This window comes from Hyla sarda, chromosome 1 (assembly GCF_029499605.1).
Source record: "Hyla sarda isolate aHylSar1 chromosome 1, aHylSar1.hap1, whole genome shotgun sequence".
Lineage (NCBI taxonomy): Eukaryota > Metazoa > Chordata > Amphibia > Anura > Hylidae > Hyla > Hyla sarda.
The window spans coordinates 229,612,027-229,637,455 of NC_079189.1; the positions used below are offsets into that span (position 1 = coordinate 229,612,027).

Genomic DNA, 25,429 nt, shown 5'->3' on the forward strand with positions numbered 1-25,429 from the left:
GGCGGTCGGGTCCCAGAGACCCGATCAGCCCGGTATCGCCGCAGATCGCAAGGGCGATTTCCCTTGCGATTTGCGGCGATCGCCGACATGGGGGGCCTACATGGCCCCCCTCGGCGTTTGCCCTGGATGCCTGCTGAAGGATTTCAGCAGGCATCCAGTTCCGATCTCTGCCCGGCGCGCGGCAGGGACCGGAAAACGCCAGGACGTACGGGGACGTCCTGGGTCCTTAAGGCCCAGGGTGCGGGGACGTCCCCGTACGTCCTGGGTCCTTAAGAGGTTAAAGGCTTGTCATAACAGGCAAACTTAGTCCAGGGACAGTGTGCGAGTTTGAGACTTCTCTAACCGTGTTTCCCAACCAGGGTGCCTCCAGCTGTTACAAGACTACAACTACCAGCATGCCATGACAGTCTTTGGCTGGAGGCACCCTGGTTGGGAAACAGCTCTAACAGGACAATTCATTTTGACTCCTAAAGCCAGTGTTGTTTAAAGTGGCCATTTAACCCTTTTCAATCCACAGCCTTCAAGTGCCCAAATCTGCACGTCAATGAGTCACTGTTCTACAAAATACAGCAAGAATGTTGCTACAACATCTAAAAACAGATGTTACCCATGAGACCCCCAGTTCATATCCTGGATGTGACAGTGATATGGGAGGACGTGTACTTGATTTACGCCATCTCTTCCGGTGCTGGGGAACACCTCCTGGGCTTTTGAGCCTCATTAACAAATTTCAGGGTTTTTCTTCATTATTTGAGCCCATGATGCCAAGTTATACTGTATAATATGCTTCAACACCTCTGTATGACGCTTTGTCTTTAATTCACAGTGCCCCCACACGGCAGTGCTGTAGTCTTAACCCTGTAGAGGGGGGGGGGGGAAGGGCAGTTGCCCATAGCAACCAAATTGCTTACATTTTTGTAAATCCTCCAAGTTGAAACACCAATCTGATTGCTAAGGACAACTACATTACATTTTCTGCTGCACAGGTTTTGCTAAATCTCAATATTTAAAGGGTGTACCTATGCTTCAGTGGGCGAGTGTCATTACTTCAGTAAATCCCTTCCACCCACTGCAGCAAAGCCATGCCCCCTGAAGACCAAGTGGCTTGTGACATTGTCTCAGACTGCAAGGAATGCTGGGAAAGGTCAGAGGCAACAGTAAAATAAAAATCATGGGGGAGATATATCAAAACCTGGGCAGAGGAAATATGGTCCATAGCAACCAGATCGCTTATCTCATTTTGCTGAGGCCTTGTCAAAGATATAAGGGCTCTGACTGATTGCAGAGTCTCCTAGTTGCCCAGAGCAAAGGTTTTGAAAAGTCTGAATGACTAGCCTTATGCTCTTCATAGTTGTATTTACGTCCCCGTTTTTTGCTGAAAGGTCTGCCCTCAGCTTGTACAGTTTTTTTTATTGTAGCTGTAATTGAGAACAGTGGCTTTGCAATAACACTTTGCATAAAGTAGTGTAGTCTGTTATCTGTATAAGTAGTATGGCTTTCAAGGTTTACTTATGGTGAGGACCAGGAATTAAGTTATTTAAAAGTAGAATTTTATTAGTAAATGCCTAATGACAAATAACCAGTACAATATATACAGATTATTATAACTAAAGTATGAAACTGAAGACTCAAAACAGATTGCTTGGCTGGAGTGTCTGCATAGACATGTAATCTGTGTGGGAAAAAAATAAAATAAGGTTTAGCAAAGTGAAAAAGGACATTTCCTAAAATTAGTGCCGCTACATTTTAATTATGGCACCCAATATTCTTTTGCTTTATAAAACTAATGTATCCCATTCTCTGTAGATTAACTCTAATAAAAGCAATTCATGCCATTGTGCAGCTCTGCTCAAAAGAATCAGCGCACTAGGAACAGTCCTCCAGAGCACTGAACGCTAGAGATGAGTGAAGTTAGTGATTCGAAACAAACCTTGCGGCTTGGCTGTTGCTGACTTTATCCTGCATAAATTAGTTCAGCTTTCAGGTGCTCCGGTGGGCTGGAGATTCTCCTAGGACTGTATCCACCTTTTCCAGCTCACTGGAGCACCTGAAAGCTGAACTCATTTATGCAGGAAAAGTCATCAATTGCCGAGCCGCAAGGTTTGTTTCGAATCACTAACTTCACTCATCTCTACTGAGCGCATTAGGGCAGGAGTTGCTTTTTTTTATTCCCACTGAGAACATCCACCTAACAGGTAACAGCAATATCCAAATACACATTTAACCCCTTAAGGACTCAGGGTTTTTCCGTTTTTGCACTTTCGTTTTTTCCTCCTTACCTTTTAAAAATCATAACCCTTTCAATTTTCCACCTAAAAATCCATATTATGGCTTATTTTTTGCGTCACCAATTCTGGAAAAAAAAATTGTGCTACAAAAGCAAAGTAAAAAAACGCCATTTTGTAACTTTTGGGGCTTCCGTTTCTATGCAGTACATATTAAAAATTACACCTTATTCTGTAGGTCCATACGGTTAAAGTGATACCCTACTTATATATGTTTGATTTTGTCGTACTTCTGGAAAAAATCATGCAGGAAAATTTATACGTTTAAAAAATGTCTTCTGACCCCTATAACTATTTTTCCACGTACAGGGCGGTATGAGGACTCATGTTTTGCACTGTGATCTGAAGTTTTTATCGGTACCATTTTTGTTTTGATTGGACTTGATCATTTTTATTAATTTTTTAATGGTATAAAAGTGACCAAAAATATGCTACTTTTGAATTTTTTGCGCGTACGCCATTGACCGTGCGGTTTAATTAATGATCTATTTTTATATAGTTCAGACATTTACGCATGCGGGGCGATACCACATATGTTTATTTTTTTATTTACACTGTTTTATTTTTTATGGGAAAAGGGGGGGGGGTGATTCAAACTTATTAGGGCAGGGGGTTAAATGACCTTTAACACTTTTTTCCTGCAGTGTTATAGGTCCCATAGGGACCTATAACACTGCACACACTGATCTCTCATGCGGATCACTGGTGTGTATTAACACGCCTGTGGTCAGTGTTATTGGCACTTGACTGCTCCTGCCTGGATCTCAGGCACGGAGCAGTCATTCATCGATCGGACACTGAGGAGGCAGGTAAGGGCTCTCCCGGTGTCCTGTAAGCTGTTGGGGATGCCGCAATTTCACCGCGGCAGTCCCGAACAGCCCGACTGACTAGCCGAGATAGTTTCACTTTAGAAGTGGCGGTCAGCTTTGACCACCGCTTCTAAAGGGTTAATACCGCACATTGCCGCGATCGGCGATGTGTGGTATTAGCCGCGGGTCCCGGCCGTTGATGAGCACCGGGACTGACGCGATGTGATGCGGGGTCGCAGCGTGACCCCGCTTCATATCGTGGGAGCCGTGCAGGACGTAAATATACGTCCTGTGTCGTTAATTTTCAGTAAATTTAAAAGAAAAAAAAAAAGCTTAGTAGAGGAAAACATCCCACTTGAAAATGTAAGTGGGATAAGTGGTCTACTAGATGGACTAAGCTGAAGGAAAATAATCATTTGTAGGAGAAAAAAAAAAAAATGCAACAAGGATGGTTATACCTTCCAGTAATAAGTGTTTGGGACTTCCTACCCTTTCGGGCTCTAAACTGTCTGATGGAGCTGAGTGTAGTCCAAAGAAATGCATAAACCTTATATGTGCTAAATGTAGAGCCAATGGCAGAGATCTGTTCAGCTTTAGTTTCTCAAACTATTCTTGTCTCAGCAGTCCATTTTGTGATTGATGTCATAACCAGCCACGTGCATAAGGTTTCATAACAGTCATGTTGGGCTTGCCTAGTAAAGTGACCTCATTAATACATGAATTCAATCTTATGGTAGGCACAATGCCTAAAATCTCTAGCATCTATCTCATCTGCAGAAAATAAGCCTAAATTCTGCACAGGAATTCTATTTTTAAAGCATAATCTACTTTGTTTTTACAGCTGTGAAAGCTGCAGATTTTCTGGGTGGAAAGTCTGCAGCATCTACTGCCCATAGACATAACCCAGCTGGAAAGTCACATGGCGGTTCCAAGACTACTACTGAAGGATCCTACAAACCTTACCTTTAGTTGCGGCTGTGGAATATTCTGGGATGCTCCTTTTTCACCCTATAAACATAGCAAAGTTACTAATCTAAAATGGAAAGCTGCATACATGAACACACTTGTTTCTATGTCCTCATATGTAAAAATAATAATCATGTGCATCATAATGTGAACAGCAGTAGAAGGTTTTAATCACTGGACATAGATGTAAAGGAGGCACTATTGGGAGGTTTATCGAGACCTGTGCAGATGAATTGGAGCAGTTGCCTATGGCAACAAAATTGCTTTAATTTTTAAAATGACCTGTGAATAAAAGCAATCTGATTGGTTGCCATCAGCAGCAACTAGTCAGCATTTCCTCTATACAGGTTGACAAACCTCTCCAAATATATGTAAAAATAGCCACAAGCAAGATGTTTTGTTACCTTTGTCAAGTTCCCTAGTAAATGCAACCTCATCTTTATAACGGACCAGCACACATAGAAGCCTAAGGGGAAAAAAGGGGGATTTTAGTATATAAAGTACTATATAGCAGAAATATCCATTTCTTGCTAAGGGAACATTACTAGTTTAACATACCGACACTTACATTAAAATAGCCAACAGATACTAAAAAGTGCATATGGCATGCTAAACACCCTGAAAGTACTGATCATAATTTTATAGGCTATGGACACCTTAAATGGTCACTGTCTGATACAAAAGCTTTACATGTTCTACATCTTAGCAAAACATTAACCTTTCTAATATACTTCATAAGAAAAGGTTATTTCCTTTTTATAGAAATCATGGCTTTGCCCAAGCTGAAGCACAGGCATGGACAAAGTGCAGTAAGTGAGGGTGGGCTAGCACTCCTGTGGGGGCTCTCGGCTGTCTGATAGCACTCCTCTGTCCTATCAGACAGGAGTGCTAGCCCACCCTCACTGGACTTTGTCCAAGATGAAGCACAGGCATGGACAAAGCCATGAATTCAAGGTTAATGTTTTACCCAGATTTACATTAAAAGTTTTTGAATCTTACAGTGCCTATTTCAGGCATTATATAATCTACTGTACTTTATTCATATATTTGTTTACAGTTCATATTTTATCTCCATGTTGCAGTTGAAAAGCTGAACTGGGAAGAGCAGTCAGGCAGTTCTTACAACAGAACAACCTTTACTATACATATACACATGTAGGAGAAACTGACAAATTGTACTCAATGTATGATGCAGTTAAACTCAAAGATGTTCATATACTCCTTTAAAGGAGAACTCTGAATATAAAAATTGTCACCCATAATGCCGACAGTAAAAAAAATAAAGATGTACATACCTTCCTACGCGCTCCCCCGGGGCCTCTGGTAACCGGCTCCAGCCTCCTCCGTGATCCCCTTCCCGATTGCCGGTGGTTGAGAATCTTACTGCACTCAGCCAATCACCGGCCGCAGTGAAGTCTCGACTCGGCCAGCAATAGGCTGAGTGGCAGTGTGATGTTTTCGGCCCCGGTCACAGGTGCCGCTGTAGTGAAGAATTGTGTCCTGAATTGTTTTCACACTGCCGCTCAGCCTATCGCCAGCCGAGTCAGACTGTGCTGCGGCTGGTGATAGGCTGAGTGCAGTATGATTCATCCGACCACCGGCAACCAGGAAGGGGATCGCGGCGGAGACCGGAGTAAGGCATGTACAACTTTATTTTTTACTGCCGGCACTATGGGCGACAATTTATATTCCGGAGTTCTCCTTTAAGTATCTGCTTTAGATATATTGCTAGTTTTTTTTATCTTCTACTGTAACCACCACCAAGTTGGAGTTTCACAGTATCAAACTTATTCCCTATACACTGGAGTGTAGTTAAATATGCTATTCAATTTTCCACCCACATGCCAGGAGAAAGATATTGTTCTTTGAGATGTAAGCTCAAGCAGTCTGGCAGCACCTTGCCCTTCTCCATTCAGAACACATGAATGTTTAGAGGGAAAGATGCTGGCCAGACAACCATGGTTTATGGCCACCAGCAATAATTATGAAAGTAAAGCTATTTATTGAGCCGCTACATTCTCAGACAGCAATACTCAACATTAGGCAAAGCAATTTACTAAATCTGTAGAATCCTAGTTCTAACCGTAATTCTGTCTAACCACTCAGAAACAGCCTCTAGTTTTCAGCACATGCGGTGCATCAGATGGCAAAATCATCATCGGTCAAGACAGTTCTGTTAGAAGTCAGGCTGGGGCTGATGTCTCTTAAAGCTGTAGTCCAAAGCAATCACTTGTGTAACATGTCATCTTGTGGCTGGTAGTTAAAGAAGCACTCCATATAAAATAAGCTAAAATTCCTGATGTGGCAGGCATGAGTTTACAGCAATACTAGTCGCAATTTATTCAGTAACATTTTCTAATGCCGACTCCATTTCCCATAATTGCTCTGGCTTTGCAGAATGGTGGAGTCTTATCACTGCACCTAGTCATCTAACCTGGCTACTGGTGCTGTAGTTCAGCCAGGTGACCTCAGACTTAGAGAGGTACTCTGGTGATTTTTTTTTAAATCAACTGGTGCTAAAAAGTTTAACAGATTTGTAAATTACTTAAATTTAAAAATCTTAATCCTTCCAGTACTTTGCTGTGTGCTCCACAGGAAGCATGACCAGTGCTCTCTGCTGACACCTTTGTCCATGTCAGGAACTGTCCAGAACAGGAGGTTTGCTATGGGGATTTGCTATTGCTCTGGACAGTTCCTGACATGGACAGGGGTGTCAGAGAGCACTGGTCAGACAAGAAATTAAAGAAGAAACTTCCTGGGACCATACAGAAGCTCTTAAGTACTGGAAGGATAAAGATTTTTTTAATAGAAGTAATTTACAAAGCTAACTTTCCAGCACCAGTTGATTTAAAAAAATAAAATAAGTTTTCCACTGGAGTACCCTTTAAGTGGACTGGAGTCAGGTCTCATTGGGGGAGATTTATCAAAACCAGCACAGAGGAAGAGTGGTGCAGTTGCCCATAGCAACTTATAAGCTCACTTTTTTTAAAGAGGCCTGTGAAAAATGCAATCTGGTTGTTATGGGCAACTGCACCACTTTTCCTCTACACAGATTATGATGAATCTCCCCATTATGTGCAGTTTTGACACGTTTTGGCAAAATCCTGCCATAAGGCAAGGTGATTTGACCTATACAAAGATGGGAGGCAGCAAGGAACAAGCGGGAGCTGATGAGTGTCATCCAGTAGTTCACAGGAGGAGGTCACTTGACCCAGAACAGACCATTTCCTCCGACACATTAAGCACTGATTTTCTGTGGGCCAGACTGGTGATTACATGACCCTGTCAGTGAAATGCATGGATGAAGCTTTGCTAGAATAAACCAAATGGCACTGTAAGACTTGTGCATGATATGGGCAAAGAAAAAAAATCCCAGAGTTTTTTTTATAGAGTCAACCAGCAGTGCTACAAGAAGGCAGAGTGGACCCGGCCTCATTTGGAGATCCTACCTGTTCAGAGAATCCAGTCCTTATGACTTGTGTCAATTCATCAATAATGTCCTGGCAGAAGTGGGAGAAAAGAAAAACAAGTGAAAATCCAACCTAATGTATCTGCACTGGTTTTATATCAGTCTACTAAAATAGTTTTCTAAGTTGACCAAGGAAAAACCTTCCGCCATTAATCAGACATCAGTTTTCCCGACAGCAACCCCCAACCACAAATGTTCCAACATAAGGAATATTCGCACATCAAGGCTAAATAGCTGCCCTGCCGCCACATGGCACCATATCAGGCTAACCATCCAGTTCTGATGCACTTCATGCCGACCGGTTTATACACATGAAACAGAGGCCAAATTCTCCGTGTATCTGACACTCCGCTGTCATCAAAAGTAGGGATTGACCGATTATCGGTTTTGCCGATAATCATGATTTTGGACATCTGTATCAGCAATTAACTTGCCGATAATGCCCCACCCCCCAGCCAGAGATAAGCGTCACCGCCGCTGCCCCATTGCCTCCCCCCATCCTCTGCAAACATACCGCCGCCCCATCGTGGGTGAAATAGCCGATAATTTATACTGATATTCTGGTATAAGTTATCAGCATGAAAAGGTGACAGATTATCGGCCCAAAAAAAAAAAAATAACACGATATCGGTTGATCCCTAAGCAAAAGTGACATCTGCCATCCCTGGAATACCTCTTTAAAACAAAGTTTAAGTTTGTAACTTTTCAGCAAAATAATCTCTAGCTACACAGAGGTACTTTACAGGATAGGAATAAAGTGCCCTCTGGGATGGTAACAGTCTCCAGAACAGAGACCTGTCCGCATGAAGTGATGTGTCCGCACGCTCTCCATGCACTGTATGAGAGCAGTGGCAATATCTACCGCTATGTTTTACGGTGGTGTAACCCGTTATGTGAATGTGGTACCACATCGCCATCCTCAGCCAGTCATTTGCTAATCACAGATAAGTCATGATGTGAACAGCAGTAAAAAGGCTTCATCACTGGATGTCATTGGCACCTCCACTACGATTATAGGAAATATTCCTTAAAACCTTATAATGTGACATACTCACTTCGTCTTGACTTCAAGTCAGGGGCCAGACCCCCTCATGGAGGCTTGTATAATTCACCCGCATTCTTTCCCGGCACAGGTCTCCAATGCATCTGAAATAGTAGAGATGTGTTAGTGATGGTCACTGGATGTATAAGGGGATACTCTGCCGCGCACATCCTCATCATCTATACATCTAATCACAGCCATCATGATGTGAACAGCAGAAAGATATTTAAATCATTGGATGTGGAACATGAAGGCACAGGCAGAGTTACACAATAAGACCTGGAGACTCGTAGATTTACATTGCTGATAAGATAATCCTTACGCTAAGTAAAAGCCATTACAATCCATGTGGATCGCCTAACAATGCCACAAGGCATATTGGTGCTATACCCTGAAGTTACAATGTATCAGCAACAGACAGTATGCTTCTATAGAGACTCCAGCTGTAACAAAACTACAAATCCCAGCATGCCTGGACAGCCAAAGGCTGTCCAGGCATGCTGGGAATTGTAGTTTTGTAACAGCAGGAGGCATGCTGTTTGGAATTTACTGTTTAACTACAAATCCCAGCATGCCTTCACCAAGTGATGAGTTGTGATGTAGCTCAAGCCCTTTTAAAGCTGCAAAACTACAACTCCAAACAGCCAGCTTTCCGAGCATGCTGGGAGTTGTAGTTTTACAATATATGGAGGATTACGGTTTAAATACCACTAGTCTAGAAGTAAATTTGTAAGCTCTGAAAGGAGATGTTTTCCCGCCATTTCGAAGGTAAGGGCTCAGCATCAGTTATTTCTGCACCTTAATACCGCATGCAGTATACGTCTGTCTACACGATGCGTCACCTCTATATCGCAATATAATTAGAATATCTAGGATCACGGATCGCTCCCCTTAAACTGAGCATCATTTAAGAGATCACATAGTAAGAAAGGGAGTCTCAACCTAAACGTTCAGAAAAACCCTTTCCCATAGGGAAAAATCAGCCAAGAACAGGACCGCAAGTACTCACCTCCACAAAGCTCAAGGAGGAAATGGCCGAACTGTCGTAGCCCACGAGGTTATATCGTATTTACGTGAATAGGTCACGTGTGGCACGTCTCTGCCAGATTTTTACATAGACGGAAGTCGTTGCGCATACGTCACTTCCGGCGCGTACATGGCAGCCATATTTGTTTCTGGTTTTGGAAGTTTATGACAGTTCTCAGGTTGTGTTTTGTAAGTGAATGAACAGTGACGGGTGTAAGATATTGCGGATTAAAGAAAATATATAACGGAAGAGTAAAATTGAGCAATAGCCTTATGAGAGGGCGCATGCGCGTCGGTGCTGCTCCTGTACAGTTATTACTGTAGTGACCGGTGTGGGCGGAGCTCTGGTTGCCACGTTGAGCTGGACGTGGAGGGGAGGTTCTGCGACCTGAAGAGCCGGCCTGAGGCCGAAGGTACGGAAGCTCCAGAGCAGCCCAGAGACCCGGAGAGAGCCACATTCACCATTGCCTAGGGCATTGCTTTGGCAGCTTGCGTTGTGCCCGGGTTGGAGGACATTTCCTGTGCCAGCTTCTATCCTGTGGACCGGCTTTAGCAGGAGTAGCCCTACTGCCTACGTGTGGAACAGGCTGGTTCCCTGCCCTAGAGACAGGTGAGTGCGGGGCTTAGGTGGGCATTAGCTGTATGCCCAGCTGGCACCTCAGAGGAGGGGCACTAGTGATAAGAAGATGTCAGCTGCCCTGCTGGCAGATTATACAGGGTATGTCACCAGGCTGGGTCTAGGCTCAGTGCCTAGGTGTCCTGGCAAGTTGATGGCACTGCCCATCCTATTATAGTCACATATGGGCAGCCTTCTAATTCTTACTTTCTTTCCTACTTGGTCTCGTTTGTAGACGTTGCAGTCACACAAAACATCTGGACCAACGTCACCAATACCAACCTAGCAGGGTGTTATGGGGTGCCAACAGGTATTCTATCCAGGCACAGTATGTGTGTGATAGTCCAGCTGGCATTACATGAAGGCTTTGGAGATCATGTATTTTGTCAGCCCCTTCCAATAATGATTGACTATATGTAAATGACTTTCTTCCGTTCCTGTGCTTTTCCCCATTTCTGCCTTGGCGTTCCAGTGTTCCTAAGCAGTACGGAGCGTCATTGTCGAGGCTGCTGATTGGTTGCGACAGTCACTTGACACCAGAGAGATGAGATGAGGGGACACAGGAGATGAGGGGACACTAATGACTGATCATATGATGTCACATTGTGTAGTGACGTGATGTGCGGCATCCTGGCTCTATTCTAACACTTCTTTTATTTATTTGCTGGCTGCTAGATTTATAAGAAATGTGTTAAATCCTGCATTACATGTATCACCCAACATCTGTACATCCAGCCATAGCCAGTTGGTGCCTAGCAACAAACTATGACGTTATGAGCAGCATATCTCCCAGCCTAAACCTGGAGTCGGAATGAAAACAACCCAACATTCATCTGAATGGAGCTTTCAGCAAACCAGGCAAATGCCGCTAAAACAACCCCATTCATATAAGTGGAACTGATGATGATTAGGAAAAAGTTCGGCAACAAATAAGCCACATGTGAATATGTCCTAAAAATAAAAAAAATTCAGAAGCAAAGTCTCCTCCTGATGAAGCCCCCCCCCCCCTTTTTTTTTTAAAATAAATATTACCAGGTAGTCTGCTATAAAAATAAAGAAATAACTATGCTTACTTCCCTCGCTCCCCATAGGCTGTGGTATAGCAGCACCCATTCCTTTCATGCTCTACTTCCTATTGCTGAGGGTCAATACGTCATATTGTCGCTTAGCCAATCACTGACTGCAGTGGAGATCCACCTCAGTGATTGGCAAAGCGGCAATGCAATTAACTGTCCATAGCACCAGGACAATGCGACAATGCTGCAGTCTTTGCTACAAGACTGGAGATTACGGGAAAGTAAAGGAGGTAAGTACATTTTTCTTTTTTTGTTTAAGCAGGCAGCCTGTCATGTCACTTATTCTAAGAGCAGTCCCTGCTAAAAGTGCCTCCGAAATACAGGATGTCGATTAGGCCTAACCTGCAGTTATTGACAAAAAAAATAAGTATCAAAAGTCAAATACCGGTACATGACAGAAATCACAGCATATTTTACAGACATTTGGAAAAATATTCTGTGTGCACATACCCTAAAAGTCACAGTGGTGGGGTCCAGCACCTATGTCAATATAAAATCATGGGTACCCACACAATCTGTATAAAACATATAGGGAAAGATGCACGTGGGACTGGGTTTGGACTTAGGTCCACTACTCATTTAATAAGTGGGCATCCCATCTGTCAGACGGGCACCGATATGATTGTTATACGTCTGATTGGGTCATTAGCATGTTATTCACTAACTGTTAAATTGAGGGACAGTATAAAAATGAAATGGACCTACATTAAAGGGGTAGTCCAGTCCTGACAAACTTATCTGAGATCAGACAAACTTGTTTGTCCGAACGCTGGCGAGATAGCGGGTGTTGACCACCGCAGGAAGCGGCGGCTGACACGCCCCCTCAATACATCGCTATGACAGAGGCGGAGATTGCCGAAGGCAGCGCTTCGGCTCTGCCATAGAGTTGTATTGAGGGGGAGTGTCAGCCGCCACTTAGTGTGGTGGTCAACACGCCCCCTTCCCGAAGGCTGCCGGGGCCCCGTACAGGAGATCGCGGGGGGCCCCAATGGTCGGACTCCCCGCAATCTGAAACTTATCCCCTATCCTTAGGATAGGCGATACGTTTTTCAGCACTGGATATCTCCTTTTAAGTCTAGAACAGTTTGGCACAAGCCATAGTTTTCCAAACCCGTATCTTTCAATACCTTGTTGGCATGTTCTAGAACAGTGGTTAACTACCTTTTTTAGGTTGGAAGCCACACTAACAGCTGATGCTAAACAAAGACAAATTTAATGGTGAAAGTAAACAAACCAAACCTATTAAAGAATTCAGGCGAAAGTAAAATTATCCCCCCATCAACAGGATAGAGGATAAGCAGCTGATCGTGGGGGGGACCAGACCGGGATGCCTGCTGAAATCATTGAGCAGGCATCCCGGCTCATCGCAACACCCCCACTCCCCCTATATCAGCTAAATACAAACCGGCGATCTGTTCCGGTTCATTAGGGTCATGTGACCCAGATGACCCGGACAAGGAGGGTGACCAGTGGTGTAATATACACCACCAATCACCCTCCTTACTGTACTGGCATCCCAGGGCCAACACTTTCCAGGTGAGGTCCACCACACAAAAAAAAAGGAAGGGACGATCCCAGAAAAAATGCAGTTTGTGTCGCAAGAGGGGGATACGGAAGGACACCACCACTCATTGCGACACTTTCCCCGATCGTCTAAGCCTCTGCATTAAAGGGGTACTCCGACCATAAGACATCTTATCCCCTATCCAAAGGATAGGGGATAAGATGCCTGATCACGGGGGTCCCACCACTTGGGACCCCCGCAATCTTTCATGCAGCACCCCGCTATCATCAGCCTTCGGAGCAAACATCTGATGAATCACGATCACAAGGCCTGAGTATTGTGATGTCACGGCCCGCCTCCATGTGACATCACACTCCGCCCCCTCAATGCAAGCCAATGCATGCTCCGCCCCCTCAATGTAGCTGCCACGCCTCCTCCCATAGGCTTTCATTGAAGGGGCGGAGCGTGATGTCACACAGGGGCCCCGTGATCGTGATTCACCAGACCCGGAGCGATGTTCGCGGGGTGCTGCATGAAAGATTGCGGGGGGTCCCCACCGGTGGGACCCTTGCGATCAGGCACTGTATGCCCTATCATTGGATAGGGGATAAGATGTCTTAGGGCCAGAGTACCCCTTTAAGGATTGCTTCTGGGAGTATCATAACTCCCTGGAGTTGTACATTTTTAATCCTTTTCCCTAATTTTAATTCCCCAGAATTCAACTCCAATGTACCAGTGCAGAGTACATTGTCTTCCAAATTTTAAACCAAAGCACCCCCCACCCCCAATAAAAACCCCAAAAACCTCTTTCCCAATACCCCCAACATCTTTTTATTTATTTTTTTCCCCCCCAAAAAATTGGTCATGGGACACAGAGTCAACAGCATTGGAGCATTGGGTGTTTGCAAGTTGTCTCAAATGCGCAGCGATCTCCCCACCTGAGCGGGATGCGAATTTGAGGTAACAGAATAGGGACGGCCACACACATCATATTCCCAGAATGATGATTAAGAGCATAGGGTTTGGGGTGGGCACCATTTTTACTTTTAATTCCACCCCCATAGTACACTTCATCCAGTCCTGGAAAATAAATTTAGGGAACACCCGTCTGTTCCAAATCTCCACTTCACCCCGATACTCCTTCCCTAGGGGTGTACTGTTTGTAATAAGCTCATGTATGTAACTGTTAGGTAAGTAAGAAACCTCGGCCTCAAACGCGAAGAGTTCTCGCTGAGCTCTGTCATATTTCCAGGCAACAATTCGGAGTCACATGTTAGTTGTTCCCAGAAAGATGAAGCAGAGTATAGGTTGAAAATTGCAATTTTCAAAATCTACCCTTCATCCATTCCTGGAAAATAAATTTAAGAAACACCTGTGCATTCAAAATGTCCTCTTTACCCCTATACCCATTCCTCAGGGTGGGTACTTTCTGTAATGGTGTCACATGTGGGTGTTTCATTTTTGTATTTTCCTCTGAATGTAATAGTCAGCTACTGATATACCATAGGCCTCAAATGCAAACAGACCTCTATGAGTTCTGAGCCTTGTTGTGTGCCCGCCCAACACGTTACCCCATATGTGGATGTATTTCCATAAAAAAAAACCCTCGGGAGAAAAAACCCTCCAAAATTTGTAACCCAATATCTCCCATTCTCAAATCTAATCGGTGCTCTCACTCCTAAGCCCTGTGTTGCCCCCGTATAGTGCTTTACCGCCATATATGGGGTATATCCTTATTCTGGAGAGATTGGGCTACAAATTTTGAGGAGCTTTTATTCTCTTACTACTTGTGAAACAAAAAAAATGTTTGGTTAATACCAGCAATTCAGTGTTAAAAAAAACAATTCTTTAACTTTTACAGCCCACTGTTCAAAAAAAAAAAAAAAAAAAGTGAGGTGTAAGTACTCACTATAACCCTTGTTACGTTCCTTGAGGGGTGTAGTTTCTAAAATGGTGTCACATGTGTGGGGTCTCTGCTGTTCTTGCACAATGGGGGCTTTGTAAACACACATTGCCCCCGACTTAAATTCCATCAAGCTTTTCATTCCAAAAGCCCAATGGCATTCCTTCTATTCTGAGCATTGCAGTGCGCCTGCAGACCACTTTACATCCACATATGGGGTATTTTCTTTCTCATGCGAAATTGCACTAAACATTTTGGGGTCCTATTACCCCCTGTGAAAATGAAACATTTGGGGTAACACTATCAATATAGTGCGAAAAATAAAATTTTACACTTTTATGGCCCACTGTTCAAAAAACCTGTGAGGTGTAAGTATTCACTGTAACCCTTGTTATGTTCCTGGAGGGGTGTAGTTTCCAAAATGGTGTCACATATGGGGGTTTCTGCTCTTCTGGCTCCATGGGAGGTTTGTATATGCACATGGCCCCGACTTCAATTCCAGCAAAATTCTCTCTCCAAAAGTCCAATGGCGCTCCTTCTGTTCTGAGACCTGTAGTGCGCCAGCAGAGCACTTAACGTCCACATATGGGACATTTTCTTAATCGGGAGAAATTGGGCTTCAAATTTTAGGGTCCATTTTCTCCTATTACACCAGGTAAAAATGTGTTGAGTGTTTTAGTGTTAAAAATCTAATTTTTTACTTTCTCGTCCAAGTTCAACGCAAACCCACCGAGGGTGAGGTGTTAAGGCTCATTATACCCCTTGTTGCATTCCTTGAGGGGTGTAGTTTCCCAAATAGTGTGCCACGTGTAGTAATTTTTATTTTTTTTTGCTAAATGCAACATTCCCCCCAAAAAAACCATTTCAGCAAAATTCTCTTCCAAAAAGCCAAATTTTGCTCCTCTTCTGAGCAATCTCGGAATCAGAATGAAAGGTAAAAGCATCTCAAAGTTATTAATATATATAAAGTGACAGTGGTTAGATGTGCAAAAAAGGGCTGCATCCTTAAAGGAGAACTCCGGAATATAAAAATTGTGGCCCATACTGCCGGCAGTAAAAAAAAATAAAGATGTACATACCTTTCTCCGCTCCCCCGGGGCCTCCGGGGATTGCGGCGGAGGCGGTTACTGGAGGCCCCGGGGGAGCGGAGGAAGGTATGTACATCTTTATTTTTTTACTGCCGGCAGTATGGGCCACAATTTTTATATTCCGGAGTTCTCCTTTAAGGTGAAAATGACCTGCGTCCTTAAGGAGTTAAGTATATTAGCATGGTTAATGTTTTGCCAAGATGTACAACATATAAAAAGTTTTGGATTCTGACAGTGCTCAATTAAATATATGCTCAGCAATATAGCTTTAATTCTAGTGTTAAATGCCAGTAGTATGGTTTTGACCCATTACTACGATCTAAAAATGTTATGACGTGTCTAGTGCTTAATAGGGTCTAGTGCTAACAAAAGGTGGAGAGTCCCTTGCAAGGGGCCCCACATTAATACTAGTTGGGGACCATTGGTCTAGACTAGAGCACGAGCAGTAACTACACACCGACATCAGTGCTGTATCTGTGAACCAGAAATCTCTAGACAGCTTCCAAGTCACCCTGGTGTGGTAGTTCATGTTGAACACTTCTTTAATGACCGAGGATACCTTCACACGTGCATATTTTCTGCTGCATATTTGTTGTAGCAAATGTTGCTGCCCATTGAAGTCAATAGGCAGCAAAATCTGCAGCAGATCCACAGCAAAAAAATGTGTGAACATACTCAAAGAATAGAACCTGTTACCCATTAGTGTTGACAATCTTAAACCTTCGCTGCATAGATACGTTTTTCTATTCTAGGAAAGTATGCTGATATGTCTGTGTTCATATACAGTATGCTTCTCAGAGGTAGGTGACTGCTACATTGTTCCTGGGCCATGTAATGTCACAGTGTGTCCATTTCTCCTCCCAGAAATATAAATCCTCTATCCTCCAACATAACTTAACTTACATCATCTCTTCAGTGAGGTTTATACATTTTTATACAAAGTAGCCCAACAGCTGCCACCAGGGAGGGCAGTTTTGTTAAATGACTGACTTTATCCAATATGGAGGTAAATATAATCATTGTTGTGGTTTTCTATGACCTGTCATTTCAGCTGTCTCTAGGTTCCCAAAAAATCTCTGATCCTCTAGGTGAATTGTCAGTTCAAAGAGATCCCAGATGCCACACAGATGGGGCCCCAGATGAGGGAATCTATTCAATGCCTCATGAAGCTAAAAGCTAACCTTAAATGGGCACTGTCAGATACAAAAACTTTTGATATGTTGCAAAGCATGTATAACCAATAGGTTTTGCATTTGGTCTCATTAGAAAGTTTTCAGTATTTCATACTGAAAAACCCAGTCAAACAACTGCCCCCCTGTCTGCTTGGACACATACTAGTCCTGCTGTGTCCATGCATCATCACCTATGTCATGGACACACTTCCTTGATTGACAGCTGTGAGTGCAGGGCTCACAGCTGGAGGAAAAATCCTCCCACTGTCAGCTTGTGTTCCGCTACTGTCAGTGAGGACAAGCTGGTTGTTGTAGTTTTGCCAATTCTTGGGGAGATGTGAGCAGACAGCATACTCGGGGAGGGGGCGGAGACATGCACAGCGAGGCCACGTCCCATCCCTTTGAGAGGAATTCAGACTAGAGCTAAATTAAAAGTGTAAAAAAAAATAATAATAAAATAAATGAAGGAGCTAGACACATAAAAATCCGATGTACATGTTCAGGATTAGGTCCTGAGTGATATATTAAAAAAAAATTTTAGTTGGTTCTGACAGGTACACTTTAATGTTTTTTTGTGACTAGTATCCATCCATTAGGCTTCTTTCACACTGCCGTTAGGACATGTGCATATGCAGTCTTTTTCTCCCACTAGTCCCGCTACAAAATAACGGCGCCCGAAGGACCCCGTTTTAATAAATGGGATCCATCGGGACCTGTTATTGCCTGTTGTGCCCGTCCCAAAAAAATAAATAAAAAGGGATTGGGACGTCACGACTCCACCCCCGTGTGACGTCACACCCTGCCTCCGCAATACAAGTCTCCCATAGACTTGCATTGGGGGGGAGAGACGTGACCACACACGGGGGCGGAGTTGTGATGTCATGATACTCCGGCCCCGTAGTCGTGACACGGAGGCTGCAGTGCTAAGATGTATGTGAGATTGCGGGGGTCCCCAACGGCGGGACCCCTGCGATCAGACATCTTATCACCTATCCTTTGGTAAGGGGATAAGGTGTCTTAGGGCCGGAGTACCCCTTTTAAAGGCTGAAGAAAGGAGCCTAATGGCCGTTTAATGATTGGGCACAACGGTAGTGTGAAAGTAGCCTTGTGGAGGGAACACTGTGGATTCAGTTGCACTTGCTTAGATTAGTTAAAAGGCCTCATGTAGTACAACGTAATAAACCAATTTTCCCCTAAATAAATATTTTTTTTTCTGTCTCGATACAAACCATGAGTGACTTTTCTTTTCAGTTAAGTGCATTTCTTGAATACAAGGCATTTACTGCAAATGGTCAAAGATTTTCAGTGGGAGGAAGGTTATAAATTGTGCTCTGTGGATGTAGTCAACCTGTACACCTGCATCCCTCATGATGCGGTTGTACAGACTGTGAGAGAGTTTTTGCAGCATACTGATAGGTCATATACATTCATAGATTTTGTTTGCAAAGGTTTACAATTCATACTTTCTAATAATATATTTGTATTTGCTGAACAATGGTACAGGCAGGAGACACCTATGGGGACCCCGGTTTCCTGAACGTATGCTAATCTTCTGGCAGTCTTTGAGAAGCAATACATCTATACCTCCCATAACCCTTACTTACAATATATAAAGACCTATGCTAGGTGTGTGGATGACATCCAAGTTATATGTTCAGGATCAGAACAACAATTTATAGATTTTGCCACCTAGTTTAACAATAGAAATACTGTTAATATGGCTTTTACACATCATTTCAGGAAAGATGCTTTAGAATTTTTAGATGGGAAGTTGATGTCTTGTGACAATGTTCTTATTACAGAAGGCTATAGAAAGGAGGTTGCTAGGAATACCCTGCTCCACTATAACAGTTCCCATCAGTTTACAGTTAAAAAAGAAATACCCACGGGCCGTTCATTAGACTAAAAAGAAACAACACAAAGGTAGAATCGTATCATCAGCAAGCAGATGAGCTAGAAATGAGATTTAAAGAAAGATTGTATCCAGAGGGATTGATTAAGAGAAGCAGATCGAGCCAATGAAAGAGAGAGACAGAAACTCCTTTCTTCTAAACCTAGACAGAGCCATGAGAGACACTTTGCGTTTGAATTTGAGAATTTCCCCAATGAATAAAACTATAGAAATGGCTATAAGGTGCAACTGGTATGTAGTCGAGACGGACGAGGATTAAAAAAAACTTTGCAAGTAGGAAACCCCTAATTTCATATAAACGCAACAAAACAATAGGGGACACACTGAGCGTTACGGGAGAGAAAGAATAGAAAACAAATCTAAGAGGACCTGGTTAGGAGATCTTATACCAAAAGGGAATCTAAAATGTAAAAATTGTAACTTCTGTAAATACAATATGACAACTAAAAATCTAAGGATAAGATCTATCCATCATACAGTGAATGAATTAATCACGTGTTGCTAAAAAAAAAAATGGTGTACGCCATATTCTGCCCATGTGGCTTTTTTACGTCCCAATCCCTTTTTATTTCTGCCCATGTTGGCTGTCCGGGCATGCTGGGAGTTGTAGTTTTGCAACATCTGGAGGTCCGCAGGTTGAAGACCACTGGATAGGAGGTAATACTCACGTGTCCCCGCCGCTCCGGACCCGTCACCGCTGCCCTGGATGTCGCTCAATCGCTGTCGCCGTGTCCCCGTCGCTCCGGAACGTCTCTGCTGCCGGCCGGGTATCCTCGCTCTCCATCGCCGCCGCACGTGCGTGACGACGTGATGACGAGGAAGGAGAGCGCCGGCCATACAGGGGATCCCGGCACGGAGCAGACACTGAGGAGGCAGGTAAGGTCCCTCCCCGGTGTCCTGTAAGCACTAACCCGGCTGTTCAGTCGGGGTGTTCGGGACCGCCGCGGTGAAATCGCGGTGGTCCCGAACAGCCCGACTGAACAGCCGGGTTAGTGTCACTTTCCCTTCAGACGCGGCGGTCAGCTTTGATCGCCGTGTCTGAAGGGTTAATGCAGGGCATCACCGCGATCGGTGATGTCCTGTATTAGCCACGGGTCCCGGCCGTTGATGGCCACAGGGACCGCCACGATAGGGGTGTATTCGCCGTATAAGACGCACCAACTTTTCCCTCCCAGTTTGGGGAAGAAAAAGTGCGTCTTATACGGCAAAAAATAAGGTATGCCTGTTGATGTACTTTAACTGCAGTCAGAGCACTGCCATACATCTTGTCAGCGAGATCAACCTGTATACCCCTACACCCTCTCCTACATTACCGCAGTGCCGAACATCTCTTGCTTGTTGGCATTTCTAAATATGCTTACTTACTGATAAGGTCTGCTGTAGACATATAGCATATAAGGTCCAAAGTGCAAGCAGTTTATGCTTTAGGGCATGTCCACGGTGAGGAACTAGAAGCATTTTACCTGCAATGCTTTCCTGTCATACAAATGGTATCTAAGAAACCTAAAGAATAAATCTGTTCTTCCTAAGCACATTTGGTTAGGGCTTTCTTTTTCCTCTTGCATATATTAGTTTTCTGTATAGATTTTGTCAGTATGATATGCAGTCTTTTTTAGACTTAGTTATAGGATGGATGTTAACTGTTAGATCAGTAGAGATCCAACCACTGGGACACCTCTGTTCCTCTACCACTGGATCTCTCTTTTGGGTAGACTAATTCCCAACATGCTTATGTCTTGCCCCATGCATGTAAATAGGAATTTAATTGTTTAGGACCATTAAATATTTACCAATACCTTTTTCACACTTAAAAAAAGACTCCCGTGTGTCTCCGATGTCAAGCCTGATCCTTGCCTAGCCTAGTCCCCTATTGGTTTGCCAACGCTCTCCTTTGAGGGTGTTCCGGTGTCTGTATTTCCTTCTTCTGAGACAAGCAGCTGGTTGCAGGACCTCGCGGCTCAGCCACTCACTGACCGCAGCAGTGTGCTTTCTTGGCTATTGATTGGCTCAGCGGGAAGGTCCGGAGATAGGTAAGCAATAGGTTATGTTTCCCCATGCCCCAGCATCCTATTATATTTGGCATAATCCCATATTTGCTAATGGCATATGAATTGGGGGGAGTTGAAATGGGGCAGAGCACAGGTGGGATATGAAATGGGTGGATGGGACATGAAACGGAGAGGATTTCACTATTTATTATATGACATTGAGATTGCAATATTTACCTTCAAAACGCAACATTATGTTTTTCTCAAATCATTTACACTGAATGTGTGTATTTATTTTTTATTATTTTAATGTTGCTTTGTTTCCTAAACGCAGAATGAGGCAGCCTTCTTTAGACAGAAAGTGTGAATTATATTGGTTGTGTAACAGAATATGAGCTGTATAATTGAGGAAATGGGTATCAAGAGAGCTCATAACTAAATCGGCTATAATACAGGGCATGATTTTTATTTCAACTATTGTTGGAATCTGGCAGAAAGGTGTGAGAGGGTGGTTGTTGTTTTTTTGTGTGTTTGTCTCATACAATTGTTTAAATTTATCTAAAAAAAAAAAAAAAAATCAGATTGGAATGGAATCACCATCAGGTAAGAAAAATCGGAGCACTAACCTCAGACAGCATAGGATGCAAATAAACTTCTTCTATTGAAGAAGAAATGACATTGCAGGGAGGTAGGAGGTGATGCGGGAACGGGGATGTGTGCTGCTGGTGGGTGACGGTCCGTTATCACCTGACGAAGCGCGATACGCACGATAACGGACCATCGCCCACCGGCAGCACACATCCCCGTTCCTGCATCACCTCCTACCTCCCTGCAATGTCGTTTCTTCTTCAATAAAAGAAGTTTTTTGCATCCTATGCTGTCTGAGGTTAGTGCTCCGATTTTTCGTACCTGATGGTGATTGTATGGACTCTGTGTATCCGTGAGCACCCCAGACCTAGATGCATTGCCGGATCTAGTGGCTTGGACTCTGCTGAGCAAGGAGTGTCACAGACTGAATAAATACAGACGGTGCCCAGTTACTATTTTCTATATATGGAAATTGATTGGAATGGAATCTTTCAGCTCTGTACAAGGAGCAGAAGACAGCAACAGAATGGTCTTAGTGAGATAAAACTAACTGTACCTGTTCTGATAGCGGTTAGTAAGGTTATAAAATCGTTGTTTTGTAATGTTGAAGTGTCATAGAGGCGGTTAAATGTTGCAGCAGCACGCCTCCTGCCACCCCCTCTCTTTTCCATGTCCTGCATGGGTTTGGGTTCCAACATGGAGCCCTGTATGTCATTCAGTGAAAGCAGGGCAAGGGAGATTCATGAAACAACGCTGTGCTGCATTCTCACAACAGAAATTCCGCCTATCTGCATGAATTCTGCATCCACATTGGTTCGGTGCAGAATTATGTAGTTTTTAAAAGCATGTGGAATCGGAGCAGAATCCGTGCAGAAGTTTCCGCACAGATTCCGCATCTCAGGAAAAAGATAGATTTTATTTAATTCAATAGTTTGTGTGGATTTGGCATGCATTCCGCACAAATTCAGCAGAAATCAAGCCCCATTGACTTCATTGGGATTCCACAGCCGAAGTCCAGAAAAATAGAAGACCAGACTTATATTTTCTGGAGCGTGGAATGCAGTATTTCAGCAGCGGAATTCCGCATACTGAAATTCTGCTGTGTGAATGACATTGTGGAATCCCATTAAAGTTAATGCAGAATTTCAGTCGTGTGAACGTGGCCTTACAGGAAAACGGCTGTGTTTGTTGTACTTATTTTTATCATATGTTTTCATCTAGCAGCCAGTGAATATGTTGTTAACCTAGGGATGTCATATTGAAAAGCATAGTGTAAAATTGTAAATGATACATGTGTAAGGAAAGCTCCATAGTTAGAGTATTTGGTATTCTAGTGTTCTAGCAGAACATTGGGAAAAGGTAGAAACTATCCTAACCTTCATATTCTTCTACAGATGACTGATAATCATAAATTAAGAAGTCTGCTTAATCCAAATGTACATATAAAGGCATGGACAATCCTGTGAAGACAGCTAACCAGTGCATGTAGAAATTGTCCTCATGATTTTTTTCCCCACTTGTTTTTATGTAGAATGAAGCTAAAAGAAATTGACCGTACTGCCATGCAGGCCTGGAGCCCCTCTCAGCAACATCCCATATATCTGGCAACCGGTAAGTGCTGTTGTGTGCTCCAAAGCATTGTAGGAACCTATCGGGAGCATTATGTTGCTGAACCACAGGAAGCATGAAGCAGGCACATACTCCCTCATTACACTATCCAACATTATTTTCTGAGGAATGCCCTGGCATTTCAGAGAAGTCATACTTTAAAACTTAGCTGGGAATGGGAAGAATAGTTATCAGAGCTTCCCCCTACCTCTCTGGGCTTGATAGACATGTCACTGTGTATAGGAAACACCTGTCAATAAAGCCTAATGAGGTAGAGTGAAGCTCACAGGGAGTCCCAGCTAAATACTCTCCTCTATTCCTTACTAATTTTTTTATTCAAATTTCTCTATAGCTCTACAGCGGGACCAGTTTTACATTTACATGATATGAAGACTATTTAAAAAGTACCTGTCACCAAATAAATAGTTCTAAACTACCCCAGGCTATGTTCCCTAACTACTCCTAACACCCCTCCTGCCCTTAAAAACTATTTCAGAGCTTTAAAAAGCTCTGTATCATATGTTTCTCCTAGCAGGAGAAAGTGGGCATTTCCCAGCAGGCATGACATCACTGAAGCCTGCTGGGGTACCACTTCAACCTTCACATGGTTGCAGTGCTGTGATGAATAGAAGACCTAAGGCTCTGTGCATGTTTCAGTCTGTGTTGCTATCAGTGAGGCTCTCCTGCAACTGTCAGTCTGTGCAGCTTTCTGTGAGAATCTGTGGAGCTTTCACTTTCTGTGCAGCTGTCAATCAAGCTCAGTGCAGAGAAACACTTCCTGAGTTTGGTCTCCTGCCAGGCCAGGAGGAGACCAAACTCACTGTATTAATTGTAGCATGGAACAGAACAGAGCCACCTAGTGGCCGTTTTTATATTAAATTTTAAACATATTTATGTTGATAATTTTAAAAGCAAGTGAATGGGTAAGTGTCTGATACTTACACAAGGAACATTATATTCAAGTTTTATTTGGTGACAGGTTCTCTTTAAAGTCAGTATTCTGCCCACAAGTCCCTGTCTGACCACAGGTCTGATGACCCCAACAGGCTTAGGCTGGGTCCACACTACGTTTTGTCCCATACGGGAGCGCATACGGCAGGAGGGAGCTAAAACCTTGCGCTCCCGTATGGGACCGTATGCGCTCCCGTATGCCATTCACTTCAATGAGCCGACCGGAGTGAAACGTTCGGTCCGGTCGGCTCATTTTTGCGCCGTATGCGCTTTTACAACCGGACCTAAAACCGTGGTTGACCACTGTTTAAGGTCCGGTTGTAAAAGCGCATACGACGCAAAAATGAGCCGACCGGACCGAACGTTTCACTCCGGTCGGCTCATTGAAGTGAATGACATACGGGAGCGCATACGGTCACATACGGGAGCGCGAGGTTTTAGCTCCCTCCTGCCGTATGCGCTCCCGTATGGGACAAAACGTAGTGTGGACCCAGCCTTACTTTAGAGTAAATCATAGATGGTTGTAATGAGAGCCTGCCTCTTTTTGGGCTGCATACGGCTCTTCACAGGTTCCTCTTTAGCTATTTTCCTACCTGATTTCTAATATGCACACGTGTTTCACAATAAATCTGGGGAAGTTCTATTGTAAAATTCATTATTGTACAGAGAAAATGTATGTTGTGTCTCCTCCCCTTTTATGATAAAATAAGATTGTAGTAGTTTAAGGGGCAATTCCTAAGCATAACTCCCTTAGTAAGGAATAGGGTTTGCTGATTATAATTCAGATTTTCTATTCTGGATTAAAAATGTAAATAATTTACTGTATTTTTCAGACTACTAAGACCCACTTTTTAGTAGGGATGTCCCGATACTAGCCATTTACATGGTATCGGGGACTCGTTTAATGTCCCCAATACCATGTCCATACCTGCTGCCGCTCCGCTGCCCCTCCGTTGCCCTGTTCTCCGGTCCTACAGTCCGCTTCATAGTCTTCCATGGAGGAGCATGTGACACAACGCCACTCCGCCTCCTCCCCTGCGCCCAGCGTAACGCTACGGAGGAAGCGTTCCTGCATAGGACGCCATGATGCGGACTGTAGGACCGGGAGGACGGAAGAACAGGGCAGTGGAGCGGTAGCACCCGACGGAGGACAGCCGCAGGTGAGCTGTGTGCTGCTTTTAATGTCTAAACGGGAAGCCCCTGTCTATAGGGGGGCTGCAGTCTATGGGGGGGGGGGGCGCTGCTGCTAATGTCTGTAAGGGGACACTACCTACTATTAAAGGCAATCTTACAGCAGTCACCTGCACTAACTTGAATATATAAGTAGATAGTGCAGGTGACCCAGTTTCTACCGCTGCTTATCATGTGGTCATCGGTCTCGCTACCAATGCAAATTCCCTGTTGTGCCCAATGGAGAAGAGAGAAA

At 43.8% G+C, this 25,429-nt stretch overlaps 1 protein-coding gene and 1 long non-coding RNA gene across 13 annotated transcripts in view; one reads left to right on the forward strand and one right to left on the reverse strand.

Moving 5' to 3' along the window:
• SEC31A (SEC31 homolog A, COPII coat complex component) overlaps positions 1-25,429 on the forward strand; it is a 96,804-nt gene that overhangs the window by 20,275 nt on the left and 51,100 nt on the right. For 10 of the 12 annotated variants that reach the window (XM_056568898.1, XM_056568902.1, XM_056568903.1 and 7 more), the window contains exons 1-2: positions 9,793-10,207; positions 22,976-23,055. In XM_056568898.1, the coding sequence (XP_056424873.1) occupies positions 22,977-23,055 (79 nt within the window). In that variant the 5' untranslated portion in view covers positions 9,793-10,207; position 22,976. The other 2 variants (XM_056568899.1, XM_056568900.1) reach the window with 2 other exon arrangements.
• Positions 1,529-9,631, reverse strand: LOC130366002 (uncharacterized). Its single transcript, XR_008891900.1, has 6 exons — positions 9,581-9,631; positions 8,585-8,675; positions 7,510-7,560; positions 4,465-4,526; positions 4,058-4,102; positions 1,529-1,672 (listed from the first exon to the last, which is right to left on the reverse strand). It is a non-coding gene; the product is annotated as an uncharacterized LOC130366002 (long non-coding RNA).